General features: G+C 41.0%; 1 protein-coding gene across 6 annotated transcripts in view; it reads right to left on the bottom strand.

Annotated features, from left to right (window-relative positions):
- The window catches only part of LOC132399328 (kinesin-like protein KIF19), a 185,478-nt gene that overhangs the window by 21,868 nt on the left and 143,352 nt on the right, over positions 1-20,258 (bottom strand). For all 6 annotated transcript variants that reach the window (XM_059979577.1, XM_059979578.1, XM_059979576.1 and 3 more), the window contains 3 exons: positions 13,745-13,911; positions 6,508-6,613; positions 3,065-3,583 (listed from right to left, as the gene is read on the bottom strand). In XM_059979577.1, coding sequence (XP_059835560.1) covers positions 3,065-3,583; positions 6,508-6,613; positions 13,745-13,911 — 792 coding nt within the window. The remainder of the gene's footprint in view (positions 1-3,064; positions 3,584-6,507; positions 6,614-13,744; positions 13,912-20,258) is intronic.

The following is a 20,258-nucleotide window of genomic DNA, read 5'->3' as shown; positions in this document are numbered from 1 at the left end:
GAGGTGAGGGGTCCGGGAACTATGAGGTTGGTGGCAATGGATAGGAGAACCCCAGAGTTAATAAGGTCAGTTTTGGTGTGGGAGACAATGTCCTGGTGCTCCTTAGTGATATCCTGTTTGAGGGGCAAGTAAGAGGAAGTGTCTGACAGTTGGCACTGGGCTTCAGCAAGGTAGAGGTCAGTTTACCAAAGTCAGTCCATCAAAAAGCTAAGAGCTGGGGAAAACTTGAAGCATTTGTACACACAATTAGCCTGCTCTATTTAGACACACAGCTGTAAAGGATAAACAATAAAAAATAACAAAGATATTCAGAAAAACACTAGGAAGCTTGTCCATTGTCCTGGAAGAGAACCAGACCAGCTTCCAGCTGAAAGGTCAGTTGACAATCATAAATATCTAACTTATTTTCAGATTTTGTTGTCTCTTGTGAAACCTTTTCCTTTTTATTGTCCTATGGAACTTCCAGCCTTTTCTATTGAAATGCCACAAGGTCGATTCACATGCTCACAGTTAATGGTTTTCACCATTATCTGCTCTTGTTCCAGCAATTATTTTATCCTTTAATCATACTAAGTCACACAGCTCCATCTCCAACATATCTTTGTTTTCTACTGAAATTTATTCCAATTCATTTTGTCTGTTCTGAACATTAAGAATTGAAAATCAATCTTACTTTGCCTACAATATCAAAATTATTCAGTTCCTGCAAATCTTTTCTGTAAAGAAAAAAATCTGAAAGCACTCAGCTTGTCAGGCAGCACCAGTGGAAATAGAAAAGTAAGAGGGAATTTTTTTGATGCAGAGGAAGGGGAATAGAAGTGAAAAATAAAAGGAAGGGAATTCCAGAACTGAAGACATGGCTTCTGGTGATGGACTGATTACTTTTTCAGTTTGTTTTTTTTGGAATGGAGGTGTAAGGCCACCTGTTCTTACCCATCAGTAAGTAATTGTCCTTCAGAATGTAGTGGTGAAATATATTTTTGAACTGAGTGGCATACTAGATGATTTCATGGTGCAATAAAGCATTAGCCTCATCCTTGTGGGCCTAGTGTCACACATGGGCCAAAACAGATTTCCTCCCAAGAAAGGCATTAATAATCCATCAGTAAAAGTACTTGTGAGCTTTTACAAAAGTCCAGTAGTACCGTAGTCATTATTAAATAGATTTTTTAACAAATTACAGTTGATTAAATTCTGTCAGCTGCTAGGTGGAATCTGAAACCATATCACAAGTTGCCATCCAATAACCTAACCATCACTCCACCAATTTGGGAGAATTGTAAAACTGGAGGTTTTTAAATTTTAAATCCAAGGTGAAGAATTCTAAGATGAAGTGGTTATTTAAGTGAGATTCAGTACGTGTCAGCAAGCAAACAGGGATGGGGGAGGGCTGGTAGAAGGGTTAGGTGTGAGTTACAGTAGGTGCAATAGAGTTTTGAGTGTTCAAGTTTATTTAGCTTGACAGCACAGTGTTGGAATAATGAGCTCTAGAGATACAAAGGAATGAGACAGAATGAGAGTTTTAGTAGAGGTAGATAGAGGCTGTTAAAGTAATATTTGAAACTCAGTTCAGAATTATTAATGAAATAAAACTGTTGTCAGTCTGGTTCAGTGTCAGGCAATTACCACAGATTGGAACATTGTCAGCACATAGGGAAATGGTTTGTGATAGACACCAAAGACAAAGGTCTTCCTAATATTTAGCCAGAGGAAATTTCTGCTCACCCTTGCTAGAAAGCATTTTGAAATTTCAGAGTCTGTGGAAAGACAGAGAGAAGCAACAGAGTGATAAAACTAAATATCATTGGCTCACATGCAGAAAATGATGGCTATTCCCAAAAGGGAGCACACTGATAATAAGGATATATAAAAGGGAACACCAGAAGCAAAATTGAAGGTGCACAGAAGTAATTCTCTGGCTACTAAATCCAAATTATTCATGAAGTTGACAGGTATCAATGTTTCTAATTTAGATCCATGAAGAACCACGGGGCCCATATGCATCTATTCACCACAAACTGATTACAGCAACACAAACAAGCTTCTGTTCTCTGTAATTCATAACCATCCATGTCGCACGAGAAAACCCATCTCAATGCTCACTTACTGAAGCCTTTCTGGGTATCTGCATCAACTGCAGTACCCCTAAATATTAAAGAACTTAATCAACACAAAGTACATTGCAGATGCTGCGGTCAAATTAACACGTACAAAAGCTGGATGAACTCAGCAGGTCGGGCAGCATCCATTGAAATGAGCAGTGAACGTTTCAGGCCGAGACCCATCGTTGGGACTGAACTTAATCACATTGTTGAGGCCCTAACTGAAACAGAAATTCCCTAAAGAATACCACCTTCTCCTTTTGACCGGAAGTCACAGCCCATGCTTTCTAGCCTCTTAGCTAATATAACTGACATTAACCGAAAAGTTTTTCTTAGGATTAAACTCCTCAAGTAACAACAAAACAGGGAATTTTGGAGTATGTCAGGGAGTGCCAATGGAAGAAAAGACCAAATGAACTTTTCAAATCATGATCCTAGATCAGAAGAGATGAAATGCTCTGAATGCTAGTTTAGAGGAAAATCCCTCTGAATTATTTCCTGCATTTTATAAACATATACATCTGCCCATGGGTCAGTTGGAATGAGTCCATACCCAGAGGATTGACTAGAAATGTAAGCCAGCAGTATTCTTTATCACTTTCAGTTTTGAAAGCCCTCTTGCAAAGCATTCCTCCCTTTTCCAGACCAACCCAACGGAACACAGATGACTTGGTCATGCACCTCTTTGTCCCAGCAGCACGTTAGCACCGCCGATTAACCTGCACATGCACTCAGCTGAAAAAATGTGTTTCATGGGTGCACTGATGTGTTTTTGATAAAATTCTTGTTCAAGTACAAGACGGATTTTACTTCTGTTTTTGGTGTAGCTGTGTGGGGGTGGGAGATAGTGCAGAACTGAGCCTCTCCACTCTGGAGAAGTGCTTTTGAAGGGTCATTTACTGTGGAACAATCATCACGTTCGAGCCATCATCATTAACATTTCTGATGTCTACCGGTCTTACCCCCTGGGAATTTATTCCAAAAGCACGTGATTGTTTCTTCCTTTCTTTTATTCCAATCGAATCATCCTTTTGATCCGCCTTTCTCAATCCTTTCAATTTGGACCATGAGGTTAGAGGAGAAGGGCTGCTACATTCTGGACGGTCTCCAAAGGCATTCCCTCCCATTTTCAGTGCGAGATGATCACCTTTGACTCCAGATTTCATTTCATTGTTTAATGTATCTTTCTTTGAGTGTACTTGACCCCAGTTCTCCTTCTCAGTCTCCTCGGCGGAAGGCATGGATTGAATCCTCCTTCCCTTTCCTCTTGTGAGTGCTAACGCAGAGTCAGCCACATTTGCTCGCGAGCGACGCTTTGCTGCTATAACCGAGATGCTCTTTGTGCCCATAATTTCTTGCAGGTTGCCTGAGCCCTGTGGCTTGTTCACTACGAAGAATTCTGATTGGCTGCTCCCTGCTTCGGATGGTGTATTGGACTCTCCACTTCTGCTCCAATCCTTCAGGGTGACCAAGCTCTGCTTCTAACAAGGATAAACAACAAAAAAAAGCAAAGAGGTAAAATTCATCCAGAAAGCCAGCTTGCATAGAACCAAATGAAAAGTTACTAGATAAGCAGTGAAAGAAGTTTGCAGATTTTCACACTATTGTGTTCAGTCAGGGAATTTGGTTTAGCTTATCTAAAGACTTGTTGTCATGATTTAGAATGGCATTCTGTATTAGTGAGAGCTCTGAGTTAACAGTGGCACTGTTAACTGTAAATCAAGCCCTGATTTATTGAACTGAATTGTGTGCTGGAGGATACATTTTAACCAAAGCTTATTTAGTGGAAGCAGAGAGAAAGGATCTAATCAGATGAATTTGTCCCGAACATGAAATATGATTGTCAGCCTGATAAAATAAATGTACTGTTAAACCATATACAACTGTGCCTTAGCAGAGGTATAGGTAATCAAGACAATGGACCAAGAGCGCAGAATATTGTCTTAATATTCTGCTTTTTGCTATTCCTGTTCTCTTGTATTACCCCTATGTACTGATGTGGTGAAATGGTTGGTGTGGATGGCATATATTTTACTGTAACTTGGTATATGAGAAAATAATAAACAATAACAAATAACAAGTAGCAAATTCTATTTCCTAACCAGCTGGTAAGGTGGTCACAAGGTTATCCCATGGTACCTTGTGACTATCGGGGAAAGAGTGATTTTCTTTTGCTATTAATTTACTCCTGTACTCAGGATAGGAGACCTTTCAGAATTGGATATTTTTTCCAGGAACAAATTAATTTAAGAATTTTTGAGAACCACATACGGTATCTCCTGTTCAGCTGTGTGTCTGTACATTCACAATTTGGATGGCTTTCCGGGTTTGCAGTTATTGCATAACTTTAGTCTACTTTCCAGTCTCTACCATAAAGTCAAACTAGAATGGAAATACAGAACTTTAAGGCCTATCAGTGACTAGTGTTGACAACGTTCTTCTGAGCTACTGGTTAAGTAAGAAAGTTTAAGTCATCTTACCGATGCTGACACAGCCATAGTGTTCTGATATATTACATCAACTATGTTCCAGTTAACATCAACCTACTCCTAGCCTCACCCTTCCACTTCCTCCCCTGATCCTGTGCTTCTTCTATCCTGGCCCTCAAAGGTCCTGTACACCCTCTCAAACCCAGGCCCATGATTTCCCCTTGGCCTTTCTTCATCCTGCCCTTGATCCAGTCCTTCTTCTGCAACTTCCATTCCTCTGTTCTCCTCCCCATATCCATCCAGCACCTCCTCGGCCTGATTAGCCTCCTGTCCATTGCTCCTTCGGTATTGCAAACGTCAGTGCCAAAACCCACTGTACTCCTGTAACGTCCCCTCCCCGGGGGAGAAAGTGTGGCATGCAGCATTGCAATATAAATAGCAGCATGAAAATCTGGAGGGAAATACTGAAGTTGTAAAACAAATTTTAAAAAATTTAAAATAAGCCTCAGATAAAAGGAAATAACTTGCAGTCAACTTGGTAATTCATGTTAGGGTGCCACTTAATATCATTTACAAGTTCCTCTCAAGAGACTGAAATGACTGGAAATTAATTGCAGGTTATTTCTTACCGAAACTGAACTCAATACCTCAATTGTTGCTCAGTTTGTGAAAAAATGACCTTGCACTAATAACACAGTGGAAATACAGACAATAAATCTCTCAGCAAACATGATTTACAAAACACTCTTTACAAGGAGGGAAACAACAATATATGCCATACCTTCCAAGCAGATATGTTTCTATGCAAATATTGAACATGAAATTCATTCATACAAATCCCAACAATGAACATGTGCTGTTCAAAATTGGCTTAAACTGAAGCACAGCAATTTTCTGCACTTTCTGGTTGTCCTGGAACCTATTGTGAGATTAGTCAATTATCAGGAATTTTGCTCTCCCCTCACATATTTTTTCAACAACACTAAATACAAACTTAGTCTTCAGTGAGATTTTCAATTCTGGTTTAAACATGACAGTTTTATTCCCTGAGAGGGCAATCTGGTTTTACTAATGCATTTCCCCCGAAACTGAGGTATTCAAAGGCCAACACTCGAATTGTTTTCTTTGCCCTCACTGAGATCTATGACCTCCAGTGACCTCAAACACAGCCACACATGAGCAGTTAGAGGAAGAGGATGTCTCTCCTCCTCTGGACCTCCATCTGAGAACCCTGTGAACCTTTTCACTCTCTCTCTCTGAGAAAAGTAGCAGTGTGCCATTTACAGTATCCTTCCTTGCAAATGGTAGCAAGGAGGATGTATGGAGATTTCTGAGTAACAACAGTGTCCAGTCAACAACTATTGATTGAACATTTTCAAACAAGTTGAAATTATGGCATTCAATGATAAGAGGAGCCTGGCTGTGGCAGTGATATTCAATAAAAGTCTTAATGTTGCTTGCATAACTTCTAATCGTATACACGTAGGTTGTGTTAAGTACAAGGGAAGCAAATCTCCACAGTGCTTTGACTTGCAGAGTGAATTACTGTGGAACAGTCTGATAAGGTTCTGTAGTAACTCCAGAACCTGACCTTCATAAGAACTACTCTGTCCCAGTCCCATTCTTCCCATTGAGAAGTCAACACAGCCTGACCCCATTCCTACCAGACTCCAGTTGACTTCACTCACTCATGACAACAGGTCTAATCCCAATTACCAACATCCTACCCCAAACACTGTCCATTCTCCATCACCATCCACACCTCTGATAACTCTATTCTCCTGCTGACTATTGATCAAAACCTCCGCAGACAGCAGAGAGCCGCTCAAGTGCCCATCCCAACGCTCCAGCAATATCTGACCTTTCCTCCCAGCCGGATGACCTCTGCCTCAAAACACACCCTGACCTCTATACTTACTCTCAATGCTGAAAGCCCTTTATTTTTATGTTGAAAGAATTGATTGCCTCCTACTAACCTGCAGTAACAGTGGTCCAGCCAGGCGGATGGGAGGCGGTGTTAGATTCGGCAGTTGTTTCATGTAGCGTGACTGTGTGGTGGCTTTGAACACCTTATTGGCATCACTGTGGAAAACATGCCATCAAAGTTTTATATCTCATCACGATAAGGCAACAACTTCCCTTTATGCAGCAGCTTCAGCATCACAAAATAATATATCAGTATCACAGAAGTATTATCAAACAAAAACTAATGTTGACCCTTACACAGAGATACTAGGGCAATTGGTCACATGTCTGATCAGTGAAATATATTTCAAGAGTACCTCAAAAGGGGAAAGAGAATTGGAAAGTTTAGCAAGTGAATTCCTGAACTTAAAGTTTTGATAATTCTGACCTTAAGGCACTAGGACATTGTGTTGTAATCCCATTGTTATCAAAGCTCTCTAGTGGATGGGTGGGAAGATAAGATTGTTGTTCTCCATGTTGAAAATAATCACTGTTTCATTTTATTTCTGCTTTGAATTTGAATCCATGGGAGAATGATGTTATAGTAATTGGTTACAAAGACAACCCAGGATTATTTTCAAGGATTGTTTCTCTCCTTTATGAAATAACTGCGTAGCAGTGTGTAGTTTAGTTTGCTTGAACTGAATTTCATTGAATTAAGCTTTTCTTTTCTTTCCAAATTTTTTTTATTATATTATTAAAAAATTAACACAAGTACATCAAAGTAACAACACTTACAATACCTCAAGGGAAAAAATTATCTTAAAGATTGAAAATTTTGTGAATAAAAAACGCCCTACTAAGCAAAAAAGTGGGGGGAAAACCCATTAGGGGTACAACCCTGGAGCCATGCATTATACAAAAAGCTTCTAAAAATAAACATCAAACCACCAGCAAGAAAGAAAAATATATCAAAAACATTTACAATTAGATCATGGAGAAGATCTATCAATTAGCTCGAATGATAATAGCGAGCAAATGAGCCCCATCTTTTCTCAAAATTAAATAAAGGTTCAAAGGTTTGACTTCTAATTTTCTCCAAGTTGAGACACAGCATCACTTGAGAGAACCATTGTGACAAAGTAGGAGCTGATATATCCTTCCACTTCGACAAGACGGCCCTCAATGTAACAAATGCAATAACATGTTGGTCAGACACAGAAATACCACAGATATTTTGAGGAATTATTCCAAAAAGCACAGTCAATTTATTAGGTTGTAGGTTAATTCTGAGTGCTTTAGAAATTGTCGAAAAGACTGACATCCAGAACTGTTCCAGTATTGAATATGACCAGAACCAGACCAGAAGGTGTCAATGTAGCTATCTCATTTTTACATCTATCATAATAACTATCAACATTGGGAAATATTTTAGATAGCTTCTCCTTCATCAAATGGTAACGATATACAATTTTAAATTGAATCAGTGAATGTCTAGCACAGATCGAAGAAGAGTTAACCAGCTTCAGAATCCATGCCCAATCCTCCCATATAAAAGTCAAATTGAGTTCCTTTTCCCATTCCTGTTTAATCTCAGGTAAAGGATGTTTATCCCATTGTAATCATCGAAGGGTCCATACTCGTAATAGTATCTAACAGGTCAGCCTCCAATATGTAAGGAAAATTACTTAAATATTTTTGTAAAAAATGTCTAACTTGAAGGTATTGTAAAAATGTGAATATGAGAGAGAATATTTATTGACTAATTGTTCAAAAGACATCAATCTGCCTTCATTAAATAAATCCAAAAAAGAATTAATACCTTTATTTTTCCAAAGTAAAAAAATTGGATCACTCAAAGAAGGTTTAAAAAAGTAATTACAATAAATTAAACTACAAAGTTTAAATTTTTTAAGATTAAAAAAATTGTGGAACTGGAGCCAAATTTGTAAAAAGTGCTTAATCACAGGATATAGGTTTAAATTAGCAATTTTAGCTAATTGTGTAGGTAAAGCAACTCCCAATAACAAGGTTAAATAAAACTGTTTCACAGCTCTCAGTTCCAGGTCTACCCAAATTGGCCGATCATTCCTATCAACCCAATATAACCAAAAGGACATGTATCGCAGATTAACAGCCCAGTAAAACATTTTTAGATTAAGCAAAGCAAGGAAAACTTCTGTGTTTGCATCAGTGGTGTTATGGACAAGATGTCCACAGATTGGTGTTTAGATTTTTTTACCAGTTCACTCAGACCTTGAATTAATTATATAGACAGGACTGAATATATTTTTCATTGCAAAAAAGAAAAAGGTTTATCTATGCAGAAGCTGAGACAATCCAGGAGATGAGGTATTCGAAGAATTGTTTAAAATAGTTGAACAGTAATTCTATGGTTCGAAGGTGCAAGTTGTACAGATGGAACCAAGAGGCAGACATTTTCAGAATTGTGTAAGATACAACTTTAACCAGCAGCCAATCCGGATACAGGCATGGGCAGTTTGGAGAGGAGGGGACTTCAATCAGATCAACTGCCCAAGGATAAAAGGCTGAAGTGGGTCGCAGCAGGAAAAAGGATCTTTGACCAGCGACCACTCGGCATTTGGAATAGATTCACAGAGCAAATTAATGGAAGGCAAAGGCAAGTGTAGTGATCTGAGTGGACATAGAGTGGTGATCTTAAGGCTTTAGCTCTTGAAGGCTTCACTCAGAGAAGGCAAAGCAAAGGAAAGAAATGCTCAAGTTTTTTTTTCCTTCTCTTCTCTACATTTGCTCAGCTAGGACAGTAGAGATGCCAGCAGGATAGTGAAATGCTCCTGTTGTGGGATGTGGGAAGGCAGGGAGACCTCCAGTGTCCCTGATGACTACAACCAAGTGCAGGACACAGAAAACTGGGTGACAGTCAGGAAGAAGAAAAGGGCTAATGAGCCAGTGCAGAGTACCCTGAGGCCATTCTCCTCAACAACAGGTACATTACTTAGGACACTGTCGGTGGGTGCGGGGGTGACCTAACAGAGGAAAGTCACAGTGATTGGTCTTTGGCACTTAGTCTGCCTCTGTGACTCAGAAGGCCAGGGGGAAGAACAGGCACCCTGTGGTGATAGGGCATTGGTTAACTAAGGGAACAGACAGGTCATTCTGTGGCCGAGAATGAGATTCCTGGACGGTGTTTCCATGTGCCAGGGTTCGGAATATCTTGGATCAAGTCCTCAGCATTCTTAAGTGGGAGGGTGAACAGCCAGAATTCGTGATTCATGTAGGTACCAATAACATGGGTAGGATGAGTGATGAGGTTATGCACAGGAAGTTCAGGGAGTTGGGTGCTAAGTTAAAGGGCAGGGTTGTGATCTCAGGATTTCTACCATGCTATGTGCTAGTGAGGCCAGAAATGGGAAGATTATACAGTTTAATGTGTTGCTATGGAGTTGGTGTAGGATGGAGGGTGTAAGATTTTTGCATCTTTGGGTTCTCTTTCAGGAAAGGTGGGACCTGTACAGAAGGGACGATTTGCAGCTGAACTGGAGATGGACTAATATCCCAGCAGGAAGGTTTGTTAATGCAGCAAGATGTGGTTTAAACAAGAGTTGCAGGGGGATGGCAAGAACAGAGTGCCAGAACAGTTAGTGGAGAGGTTGTGGAGGCAGATGTGGTAGGATCTCAGACAAGGTTAGGAATCAAAAGGTTGAGCATGGTGTGTCTAGTGTCCTAAACTGACTACATTTCATTGCAAGAAGTATCATAGGAAAGGTATTGATAGCTCTGAATATGAGGTAGCTGGTTTACAAACAGGCAATGTGTAGTGTGGAGAGACTGTTGATAGGTCAAAATTGCAGTCAACAAGATGAGTTGCAACGCAAAAGGTGGATAAAATCCAACAGGGTGAATACAGCACTGAAGGTGTATCGGAATGTGCACAGTGTATGGAGTAAGGTAGATGAGATTGCAGCACAGTTGCAGATTGGCAGGTATGATGTTGTAGGCATCACTGAACCATGGCTGAAAGATTAGAGCTGGGAGCTTAATGTCCAGGGATCAATAAGACAGGCAGGAAGGCAGAGGGGGGCAGCATTACACTGCTGGTAAAAAATAATCAAATCATTAGAAAGGGGTGACATAGGGTAGGAAGGTGTTTAATCACTGTGGATAGAGCTAAAGAACTGCAAGGATAAAAGTACCCCGATGGGAGTCATATACAGACCCCCAAACAGCAGTAAGGATGTGGCCTGCAAATATGGCGATAAAAAATGCATGCCAAATGGGCAACATTACAATAGTCATGGGGGACTTCAATATGCAGGTAGATAGGGAAAATCAGGTTGGTGCTGGATTACAGGAGGGGTAATCTCTAGAGTGCCTACGAGATTGCTTTTTTGAGCAGCTCATAGTTGACCCCACTACAGGATCAGCTATTCTGGATTAGGTGTTGTGCAATGAACCAGAAGAGAGTTTAAGGTAAAAGAGCCCTTAGAGGAAAGTAAAAGGCCTTGATAGAATGGATGTGGAAGGATGTTTCCAATGGTGGGAGAGTCTAAGACAAGAGAACACAGCCTTAGAATAGAGGAGCATCCTTTTAGAACGAAAATGAGGAGGAATTTCTTTCACCAACGAATGGTGAATCTGTGGAATTCTTTGCCACAGGCAGCTGTGGAGGTCAAGTCTTTATGTATGTTTAAGTCAGAGATTTATAGATTCTTAATTGGTCAGGGCATGAAGGGGAATGGGGAGAAGGCAGGAGATTGGGGCTGAGGGGAAAACTGGATCAGCCGTGATGAAATGGTGGAGCAGACACGATGGGCCAAATGGCCTAATTCTGCTCCTATATCTCTTGGTCTTATGATCTAAGATTGCAAAGCACTTAATGTTACAAAATTGAAAGAGATATTGCAAGATTATGCTGCCTTCAAGAAGTGTGCAAAGAAACTGAATTTTAATTTGATTTTGTCTCAGGCAAGGAGAGAATATATATGCCACCTAGCAAAGGCTCCGAGAGTTAACAATTTGGGGCTTGGCTTGACTGCAAAGCTGAAGAAACACATGAGGGAAATTGCTATGGTGTTAATTACAGTATTGGGTTAGTGCATTAGATATAGTAAAGTTTGCCATAATTCTGGTATCCAGGGACATTTGTTAAGTTTGATTGAAAGAGAAACAAGAACATGGCAAACTCAAGTACCTGAGCATTGCTAAATCTATTGGGAAGAGCAGTAATTGGTATCAGTCATGTAAACTAAGTGAAGGAAGAGGAGATTGAGATGTTATATCAAAAGATTACTGAATCTTTACTTTTATCAATATGTTTGGAAGAGAGCATTAATAGAAATCAACACAGGTGCAGCAATACTGATAATGTGTGAGGAGGAATTTAACCAACATTTGACAGATGGTACAAGTGAAGCTAAAGGAGTCATCTGCCTTTCTTTGAACACACTTGAAGAAAAGATGCAAAATGAGAGCAATGTGTTAAGTTAGAATCAGAACTGGCAGAAGTGAAGGAAAACTTTTTATGCTTATTGTTTCAGGGCAGGGATCAAATTCTGTCGAAAGCTTGCACCTGAATACCAGAGATAAGGTTAGATTGAGGAGGGATCAAGGGCATGAAGAAACTGCCTGCATAAACCGTACATGATAAGTATTCCAAGGTGTTTTGTGGTGTATGTTGTAGCGGTGAAGCTGAACCTTCTCTGCTACAAAAGGAGGATACTACACCTAGCTTCTTGAAAACACAACCTCCACCTGTGAACATAGTCTGAAGTAAAAGGTCTGGTGAAGAGTTGAAGAGACAACAGGAAATTGTGGGCAGCTATGTTGGTGCCAGAATGTGTGCCAACACACTTGTAGGCTGCCCAATCACATCATTAGGTTGTGTGGGTTTGAGTTAGGAGTGTGTAGTAAAATTTTGCACAAGCTCCACCTTACAGCATGCAGAGCAGGAAGTCTGCTCTGGATTACACCAGAAATCTTTAGCCAGACAATGGTGAATCTGTGGAATTTGTTGTCTCGGGCAGCTGGGAGGCCAAGTATTGCGTATATAGATAGGTTGGTAGATTCTTGAGTAGTCAGCACATGAAGGGTTACAGGGAGAAGGCAGGAGACTAGAGCTGAGAGTGAAATGGATCAGCCATGATGACATGGTAGAGTAGACTAGGCCTAATTCTGCTCCAATATCTTATGGCCTTAAATGTGGAAACCAAAACCTGTAAGGGCAGAGATGAGAGTTTCTCCAGCAGATTCCTATCAGCACTCTTCTAAAATTTGACATGCTGGATTTTTGCTCATTACTAGTGAGCTATTATATCTGCTCCAGAGGCCATCCTGCACCAACTTCTTATATATTTACACTTCTTTGTTAGGAATAAATAAAATATTTTGTGATTGCTGAGGAATCTTTTGTGTTTGTACAGCAGTGTAAAACCGGTAGCAAAAGGCACAAACACAGCTTCAAACCTGCTTTTTAACAATTCACTTTGTCAATATTGTTGTTTGTCCCACAATGGTATTTCCAGCCCTAGTTGCAAACATTATTGGAGAGAAAACATCATGAAGCCTCATACTATGATACCCTCCCCCCCCCCCCCACATCCCCACATACCTATCATTGGCTGGTAACTACCCTTTCATGTCTTGTTACCTGACTGAGTTAATTTTGATGTCAGTCAGGTTTTTCTCCCAATTGCCAATATTCTTCATTTTCAAACATTCAAGTATTATGAAAAAAAAATCCATCATATGTCTCTATGAAGACCTTTTTTGGAGACTGCTTTCAATTCTTGTGTCTTAGGGACAATTCTGCAGTTGCCTAGTCAATTGCGTAATCACTGTCTGGGAATCTGAGACCCATCACACTCACTCAGTCATACATGTTCCAAGATTCCTTGTTATTTCTCCCTGGATCAGCAATATTCAGCAGCCTGACTCCCCAGTAACCCTTGCTGATAAAAACATTAATGGCCTCAGACACATACTAATACTGCAACTATTTACTTCACAAAATAAACAGAAAGGGGTAGCTGGAATATTGTTCGTAATTTTAAAATTTGGTTTGCTTAGCAATCTTCTATCAAATAACCTTGACAACATCAGGTTTACTGAAAATACGCACGGCATTTGATGAAAGAAAATGAATGAAGCATCAACTGCTTGGATCAGTTGTCTGTCAAAGTTTGCAATCAAGTTTCTAATGAAATAAGTGCATCAGCAAAACTATTTCTCGCATTTCCATTACATGTTGTGTCAGTGTCTGGTTTATGTTCTGCTTTTTCTGAACAGAGTCTGTCCCAATTATCATGAGACAAATCCTGCAAATGTTACCTCTCATGTTCAGGAAGTATTGGAGGCAGTGGGTTCTTAACCCGGGCGTGGAGCAGTTGTCTGTTTTCATGAACTGTTCTTGACGTGGCATCATCTTTCCTTCCTTCCAAGGTCAACACGTATTCTTCTAGGTTCAGCTGACGAGCAACATTCAGAATTGTGTGATCCTGGAAGAAACACAATGTGAATTTGGAGACCATTACTGGGAAATGCACAGCTGCAGATTTGTAAACGTCAGTGTGACGTAATGCAGGCACAATACAATAAGTAGGGTTTTACTTTCATTGTTTCATAAGGTTGAATTCAAAGTCAAAGTAAATTTATTATCAAAGTGTATATGCCACTATATACTACCTTGAGAATCATCTTCTTGCAGGTATTTACAGGAAAATAAAGAAATACAATAGAATTTATGGAAATTGTGCACAAAGGCCAAAAGACAACCAATGTGCAAAACAAGACAGATTGTGCAAATATAAAAATAAATAGATAGATGTATACTGTCGATAAATAAGTAAGCAAATTAATTAATTCATTAACTAAACTCAGAACATGAGTTGTGGAATTCTTGAAAGTGAGCCTGCAGGTTGTGGCAACACACACAAAATGCTGGTGAAACGCAGCAGGCCAGGTAGCATCGATAGGAAGAAGTACAGTCGATGTTTTGGGCCGAGACCCTTCGTCAGGATTAACTGAAAGAAGAGATAGTAAGAGATTTGAAAGTGGGAGGGGGAGATCCAATATGATAGGAGAAGACAGGAGAGGGAGGAATGAAGCTAAGAGCTGGAAAGTTGAATGGCAAAAGGGATACAGGCTGGAGAAGGGAAAGGATCATGGGACGGGAGGCCTAGGGAGAAAGAAAGGGGGAGGGGAGCACCAGAGGGAGATGGAAAGCAGGCAAGTAGTGATTGTGAGAGGGACTGAGAGAGGGAAAAGAGAGAGAGAGAAAAAAAAAGAGGGAAATACGAAATAAATAAATAAGAGATGCGGTAAGAAGGGGAGGAGGAGCATTAATGGAAGTTAGAGAAATAAATGTTCATGCCATCAGGTTGGAGGCTACCCAGATGGAATATAAGGCGTTGTTCCTCCAACCTGAGTGTGGCTTTATCTTAACAGTAGAGGAGGCCATGGAGAGACACACCAGAATGGGAATAGGACATGGAATTAAAATGTGTTGCCACTGGGAGATCCCGCTTTCTCTGGCGTACAGAGCGTAGGTGTTCAGTGAAATGGCCTCCCAGTCTGCATTGGGTCTCACCAATATATATTGTGGAATCCATTCAGAGTTGAGGTGAGTGAAATTATCATTGTGGTTCAGGAGCCAGATAGCTTTAAGAAATAACTCTTTCTGAAACTGGTGGTGTGGGACCCAATGGTCCCATACCTCTTGCCAATGATAGATGTAAGGTGAGTGCATGGTCTGGATGGTGTGAGTCCTTAATGATGGAAGCTGCTATCTTGTAGCAACGCTCCAAGTAAATGTGCCCAGTTGAAGGGAGGGCTTTGCCTGCTATGGACTGGGCTGTATCCACCACTTTCTGGACTTTTCCATTCCTGGGCATTCGTGTTTCTGCACAAGGCCATAATGCAACCAATAAGATATTCTCCACTGTCAGTTTCAGATGACATGCTGAATCTGTGCAAGCTTCTAGGAAAGTAGAGGAACTGTCTCGCTTTCTTCGTGAAGATATGTACTTAAATGCTGGCTCCAGAACAGAGCCTCTGGTGTGATAATGTCAAGGAATTTAAAGTTTCTGATCCTCTCCACCTTCATCCCCTAACGAGGAATGGCTCATGGAGTTTTGGCTTCTTACTGGACAACACATTTTTTCAAAAGTGTTGCTTCCTCAGAATTTTTTTTTGTTTATGATAGACTGCTTGAAGATGAACACAAATATTATTTCAGAGTATTGGTATCATGTAGGAATTTGGAGAAACTACAAATGAACTTTTATTGAATATAATGTGTTTAAATGCATAATGGTGATTATGCTTTGCAATAGTTCAACTAAGTTAAAAATATTTTGTTAATGATTTTCATTTGTACTCTGTCTGAGGCTTCTCGTTTAAGTGTCCAACAATAATTCGCCAGCATTGATGGATTCCAGTTGCCCTGGTATCTTTTCTCCATGACCGCAATGTCCTGGTGAAACCTTTCACCATGCTCGTCACTAACAACACCAAGATTTGCAGGGATGTAGTCTAAATGGGAATGCAGAAAATGAATCTTTAGTGACATGTTGCATTTCATGGTTCTATATGCTTGAAGCATGCTTTCAACAAGCTGCATGTAGCTTGGTGCTCTGTAGATGCCGAGAAAAATTTCAACAACTTCCTTGAATGCCTTCCATGTGATTTTCTTCGGTCCCACTAGAAATTCTTCAAGTTGCCTGTCATTGATGACCTGTTTGTTTTGTGGACCAACAAAAATGCTTTCCTTAATCATGGCACCAGTTATTCTGGGAAGCATCTGTCTCAAATATCAAAAGCCTTCATAGAAATTTTTGTGCCTGGTGATAGCAAATTCCAGCCTTACAGTCCTGAACCCAATAATTATTACTAAAACCTGTCCTGCCATGAAGCAGCCGTGCCGCTTAAGCATGCTGGGACAAGATAGGAAACTTTCCAGCTTACATTGTAGGCAACATTTTAATTGACTTGAATTATTAATTAAAATAATAAACATAAGTTTATTAAAAAAGGTGGGTGATAGGGAAATTTCACGGTGATTTTCATGATCAGTAGCCCAAAATTCATAAGATACACCTAAAGGTATTCAGGAAGCGAAATCTTTGTTGTCAGCTTTTTGGCTTTGCTAAGTGAGAGGTTGTTGTGGCACCATTCAACCAGATTTTCAATCTCCCTCCTATACGCTGATTCATCACCACCTTTGATTCAGCCAACAACAATGGCGCCATCAACAAATTTAAATATTGCATTGGAGCTGTAGGTAGCCACACAATCATTGGTATGAAGTAAGTAAAGCAAGGGACCTTGTGGTACACCTGTAATTATGGTCATTGTGGAGGAGATGTTGTTGCCAGCCTATACCGACTGAGATCTGCAAATGATGAAATCAGGGATCCAGGGAGGTTTGAAGGCTCAGGTTATGGCCTTAGTGGTTAGTTTTGAGAGGATGATAGTTTTGAATGCTGAGCTGTTGTCAATGAAGAGTATCCTGATGTGTGCATCTTTATTGTCCAAGTGTTCCACAGCTGAGCGAAGGGCCAGCAAGATGACATCTGCTGTTGACCTGTTGTGATCGTCAGCAAATTGGAGTGGATTCAGGTCACTCCAAAGGCAAGAGTTGAAATGCTTCATAACAAGCCTCTCAAAACACTTCAGCACAGTGGATGTAAATGTCACTGAGGCAAATTACCCATCTTCTAGGGCATCGGTATGATTAAAACCTACTTGAAGAAGGTGGGTAGTTCAGACTTCTAAATTGAGAGGTTAAAGATATTAGTAAACACTCCAGCCACTTGATTAGAGCAGGCCTTCAGTACTCAGCCAGGTATGCCATCTGGGCTAGAGGCTTTCTGTGGTTTCACCCTCCTGAAGGGTGCTGTCATGTCGGCCTCAGTGACTGAACTCATCGGGCCATTGGGAGTGTGTGGGTTTGTGAAGGTGCCTCCATGTTCTGCTGGCCAAAGTGAGCATAAAAGGCCCGGGCACAGAACTTTCTTGTCATTTATGTTGCTTGTTTTACTCTGTAGGAAGTGATGGCATCCAAGTCCTACCATAGCTGTCAAGCATCCGTCTGTGATTGAAGTTTGGACCAGAATTGCCCTTCCGCATGTGAGATGACTTTCTGGAGGTCATACCTGGACCTCTTGTACTTTTCTCGATCACCAGTCCTGAACGCCAGCAATCTAGCCCTCACAAGACTGCAAAACTCTTGGTTAATCTCGGGCTTCTGGTTTCGGAAAACTCTGAATGATGTTGTGGATAACCACTTGTCTACAAGTGTCTTTACAAAGTCCATGACAACTGTGGCACATTCATCCAAGTTCTCTGATGAACATGGCCCTCTGCCCCAACACCAAGCAATCTCGTAGCCATTCCTCTGGCCACCTCTTTGCTGTTCTAATCCCTGGTGCCTTGCTCTTTCGCCTTTGCCCATATGCAGTTTGGAGGAGGACAGCCAGATGATCAGGTTCCCAAAATGCGGTCAAGGGATGGAATGGTAGACACTCTTGATGATAGTTTCACCGTACTCGAGGGTGTAGGGTCTTCTCGTGCTGCAGGTGAGCAGAGATTTCTTCATGGTAGCCTGATTTAAGTCCCTGGCAAGAATGTGAATGGTATTAGGGTACACTGTTAATCAAAACACTCAGTGCATCAGCTGCTTGCTTTAGTGATATGCAAGCTGTGTTCAACATCAGAACTCATGCAGCAAGTGAATGGTCGGCACTTAATCGTCAGATGTTCCAGATTGTGAGAACAAGAATGAGGCAAGACCACAAATGTCTGAGCACCATGAGGAGCTTATCATGAAGCAGATATGGCTGCCTCTACCCTTTCCTGATGTCACCATTTAGTCCATCCGGTGGATTGAGATCCCTCAGGTTGCTCCATTGTATCTGGAGTGTCAGGGGTTATATGGTCCACTGTTTAATCAGAATTGTCATAATCACATTGTGCTTAATATATCAAGTGTGCATGAAGTAACTGTGGTTGCCCGTCTGGTGTGAAATGGACTTTGCACTGTCATAACACATACATAATGCTAGAGGAACTCGGCAGGTCAGGCAGCATCTATGGAGAGGAATTAACAGTTGGCATGTCGGGCTGAGACCCTTCATCAGGAATGGAAAGGAAGGAGGAAGAAGCCAGAATAGAAAGTGAGTGGAGGAGAAGGAATGCAAGCTAGAAGGTGATAGGTGAAGCCAGGTGGTGGAAGGGGGATTGAAGTGAGAAACTGAGAGATGATAGATGGAAAAGATAAAAGGGCTGAAGAAGAAGGAATCTGATAGGAGAGGAGAGTAGACTATGTGAGGAAGGGAAGGACGAGGGGCACCAGCAAGAAGTGGTAGCCAGGTGAGGAGAAAAGAAGAGGTAAGAGGGTTCCAGAGTGGGAATTAATGAAGTTGGAAGGGGGAAGGGGAAAAATTACCTGAAGTTAGAGAAATTGACGTTCATACTATCAGGTTGGAGCCTATTCAGATGGAATATGCTGTGGTGATAGGGGATTTGTTAGTTAGGAAAACAGACAGAAGATTCTGTGTGCACAAACGGGATTCCCAGATGGTGTGCTGCCTCCCAGGTGCCAAAGCCTGGGATATTGATCAAGTCCTCAGCTTTTATAAGTGGGAGGGTAAACAGCCAAAAGTCATGATCCACGTAGGTACCAATGACATGGGTAGGACGAGTGATGAGGTTCTGCATAGGGAGTTCAGGGAGTTAGAGACTAAGTTAAGGTACAGGAAGTCCAGGGTTGTGATCTCAGGATTGCTACATGTGCCATGTGCTAGTGAGGTCAGAACTAGGAAGATTATACAATTTAATACATGGCTAAGGAGTTGGTGTAAGAGGGAGGGCATCAGATTTTTGGATCATTAGGCTCTCTTCCAGGGAAGGAGGGACCTGTACAGAAGGGACAGTTTACACTCGACCTGGCGGGGGCTAATGTCCTAGTGGAAAAGTTTGTTAATGCTGCACGGTGGGGTTTAAACTAGTTGCAGGGAGATGGGAACCAGAGTGAGGAGGTTGTGGAGGCAGATATTGGTAAGACATCAGACAAAGTTAGGAATCCAAAGACTTTCCATGGTGTGACTAATGTCCTGAGCTGCATATATCTCAATGCAAGAAGTATCGTTCAAAAGGCGGATGATAGTGCTGAAGATGAGGTAGAAGGTTTATAAACAAAGGCAATGTGTAGTGAGGAGAGGCTGTTAATAGGGCAAAATTGCACTTGACAGGATGAGGTGCAATGCAAAATGTTGCCAAAATTGAAAAGGGTGAATACAGTACTGATGGTGTAATATTTGAATGCATGCAGAATATGAAATAAGGTAGGTGGACTTGCAGCATAGTTGCAGACTGGCAGCTATGATGTTGTAAGAATCTCTGAACCATGGCTAGAAGAAGGAAATTTCTAGAGTGCCTATGAGATGGCTTTTTAGAGCAGCTCATGGTTGAGTCCACTAGAGGATCAGTTACTCTGGATTAGATGTTGTACAATGAACCGGAATTGATTAGAGAGCTTAAGGTAAAATAACCCTTAAGGGAAGTGATCATAATATGATCAGATTCACCCTGAAATTTGAGACGGAGAAGCTAAGGTCAGATGTTTCAGTATTACAGTGGAGTAAAGGGAATTACAGAAGCATGAGAGAGGAATTGGCCAGAATTGATTGGAAAAGAACACTGGCAGGGATGACAGCAGAGCAGCAATGGCTGGAATTTCTGGAAGGAATTTGGAAAGCACAGGATATATACATCCCAAAGAGGAAGAAGCATTCTAAAGGAAAGATGACACAACCATGGCTAACAAGTCAAAGCCAACACAAAA

This window comes from Hypanus sabinus, chromosome 9, assembly GCF_030144855.1.
Source record: "Hypanus sabinus isolate sHypSab1 chromosome 9, sHypSab1.hap1, whole genome shotgun sequence".
Lineage (NCBI taxonomy): Eukaryota > Metazoa > Chordata > Chondrichthyes > Myliobatiformes > Dasyatidae > Hypanus > Hypanus sabinus.
The sequence above is the reverse complement of the archived record's forward strand: the minus strand, read 5'-3'. Positions and strand labels throughout refer to the sequence as shown.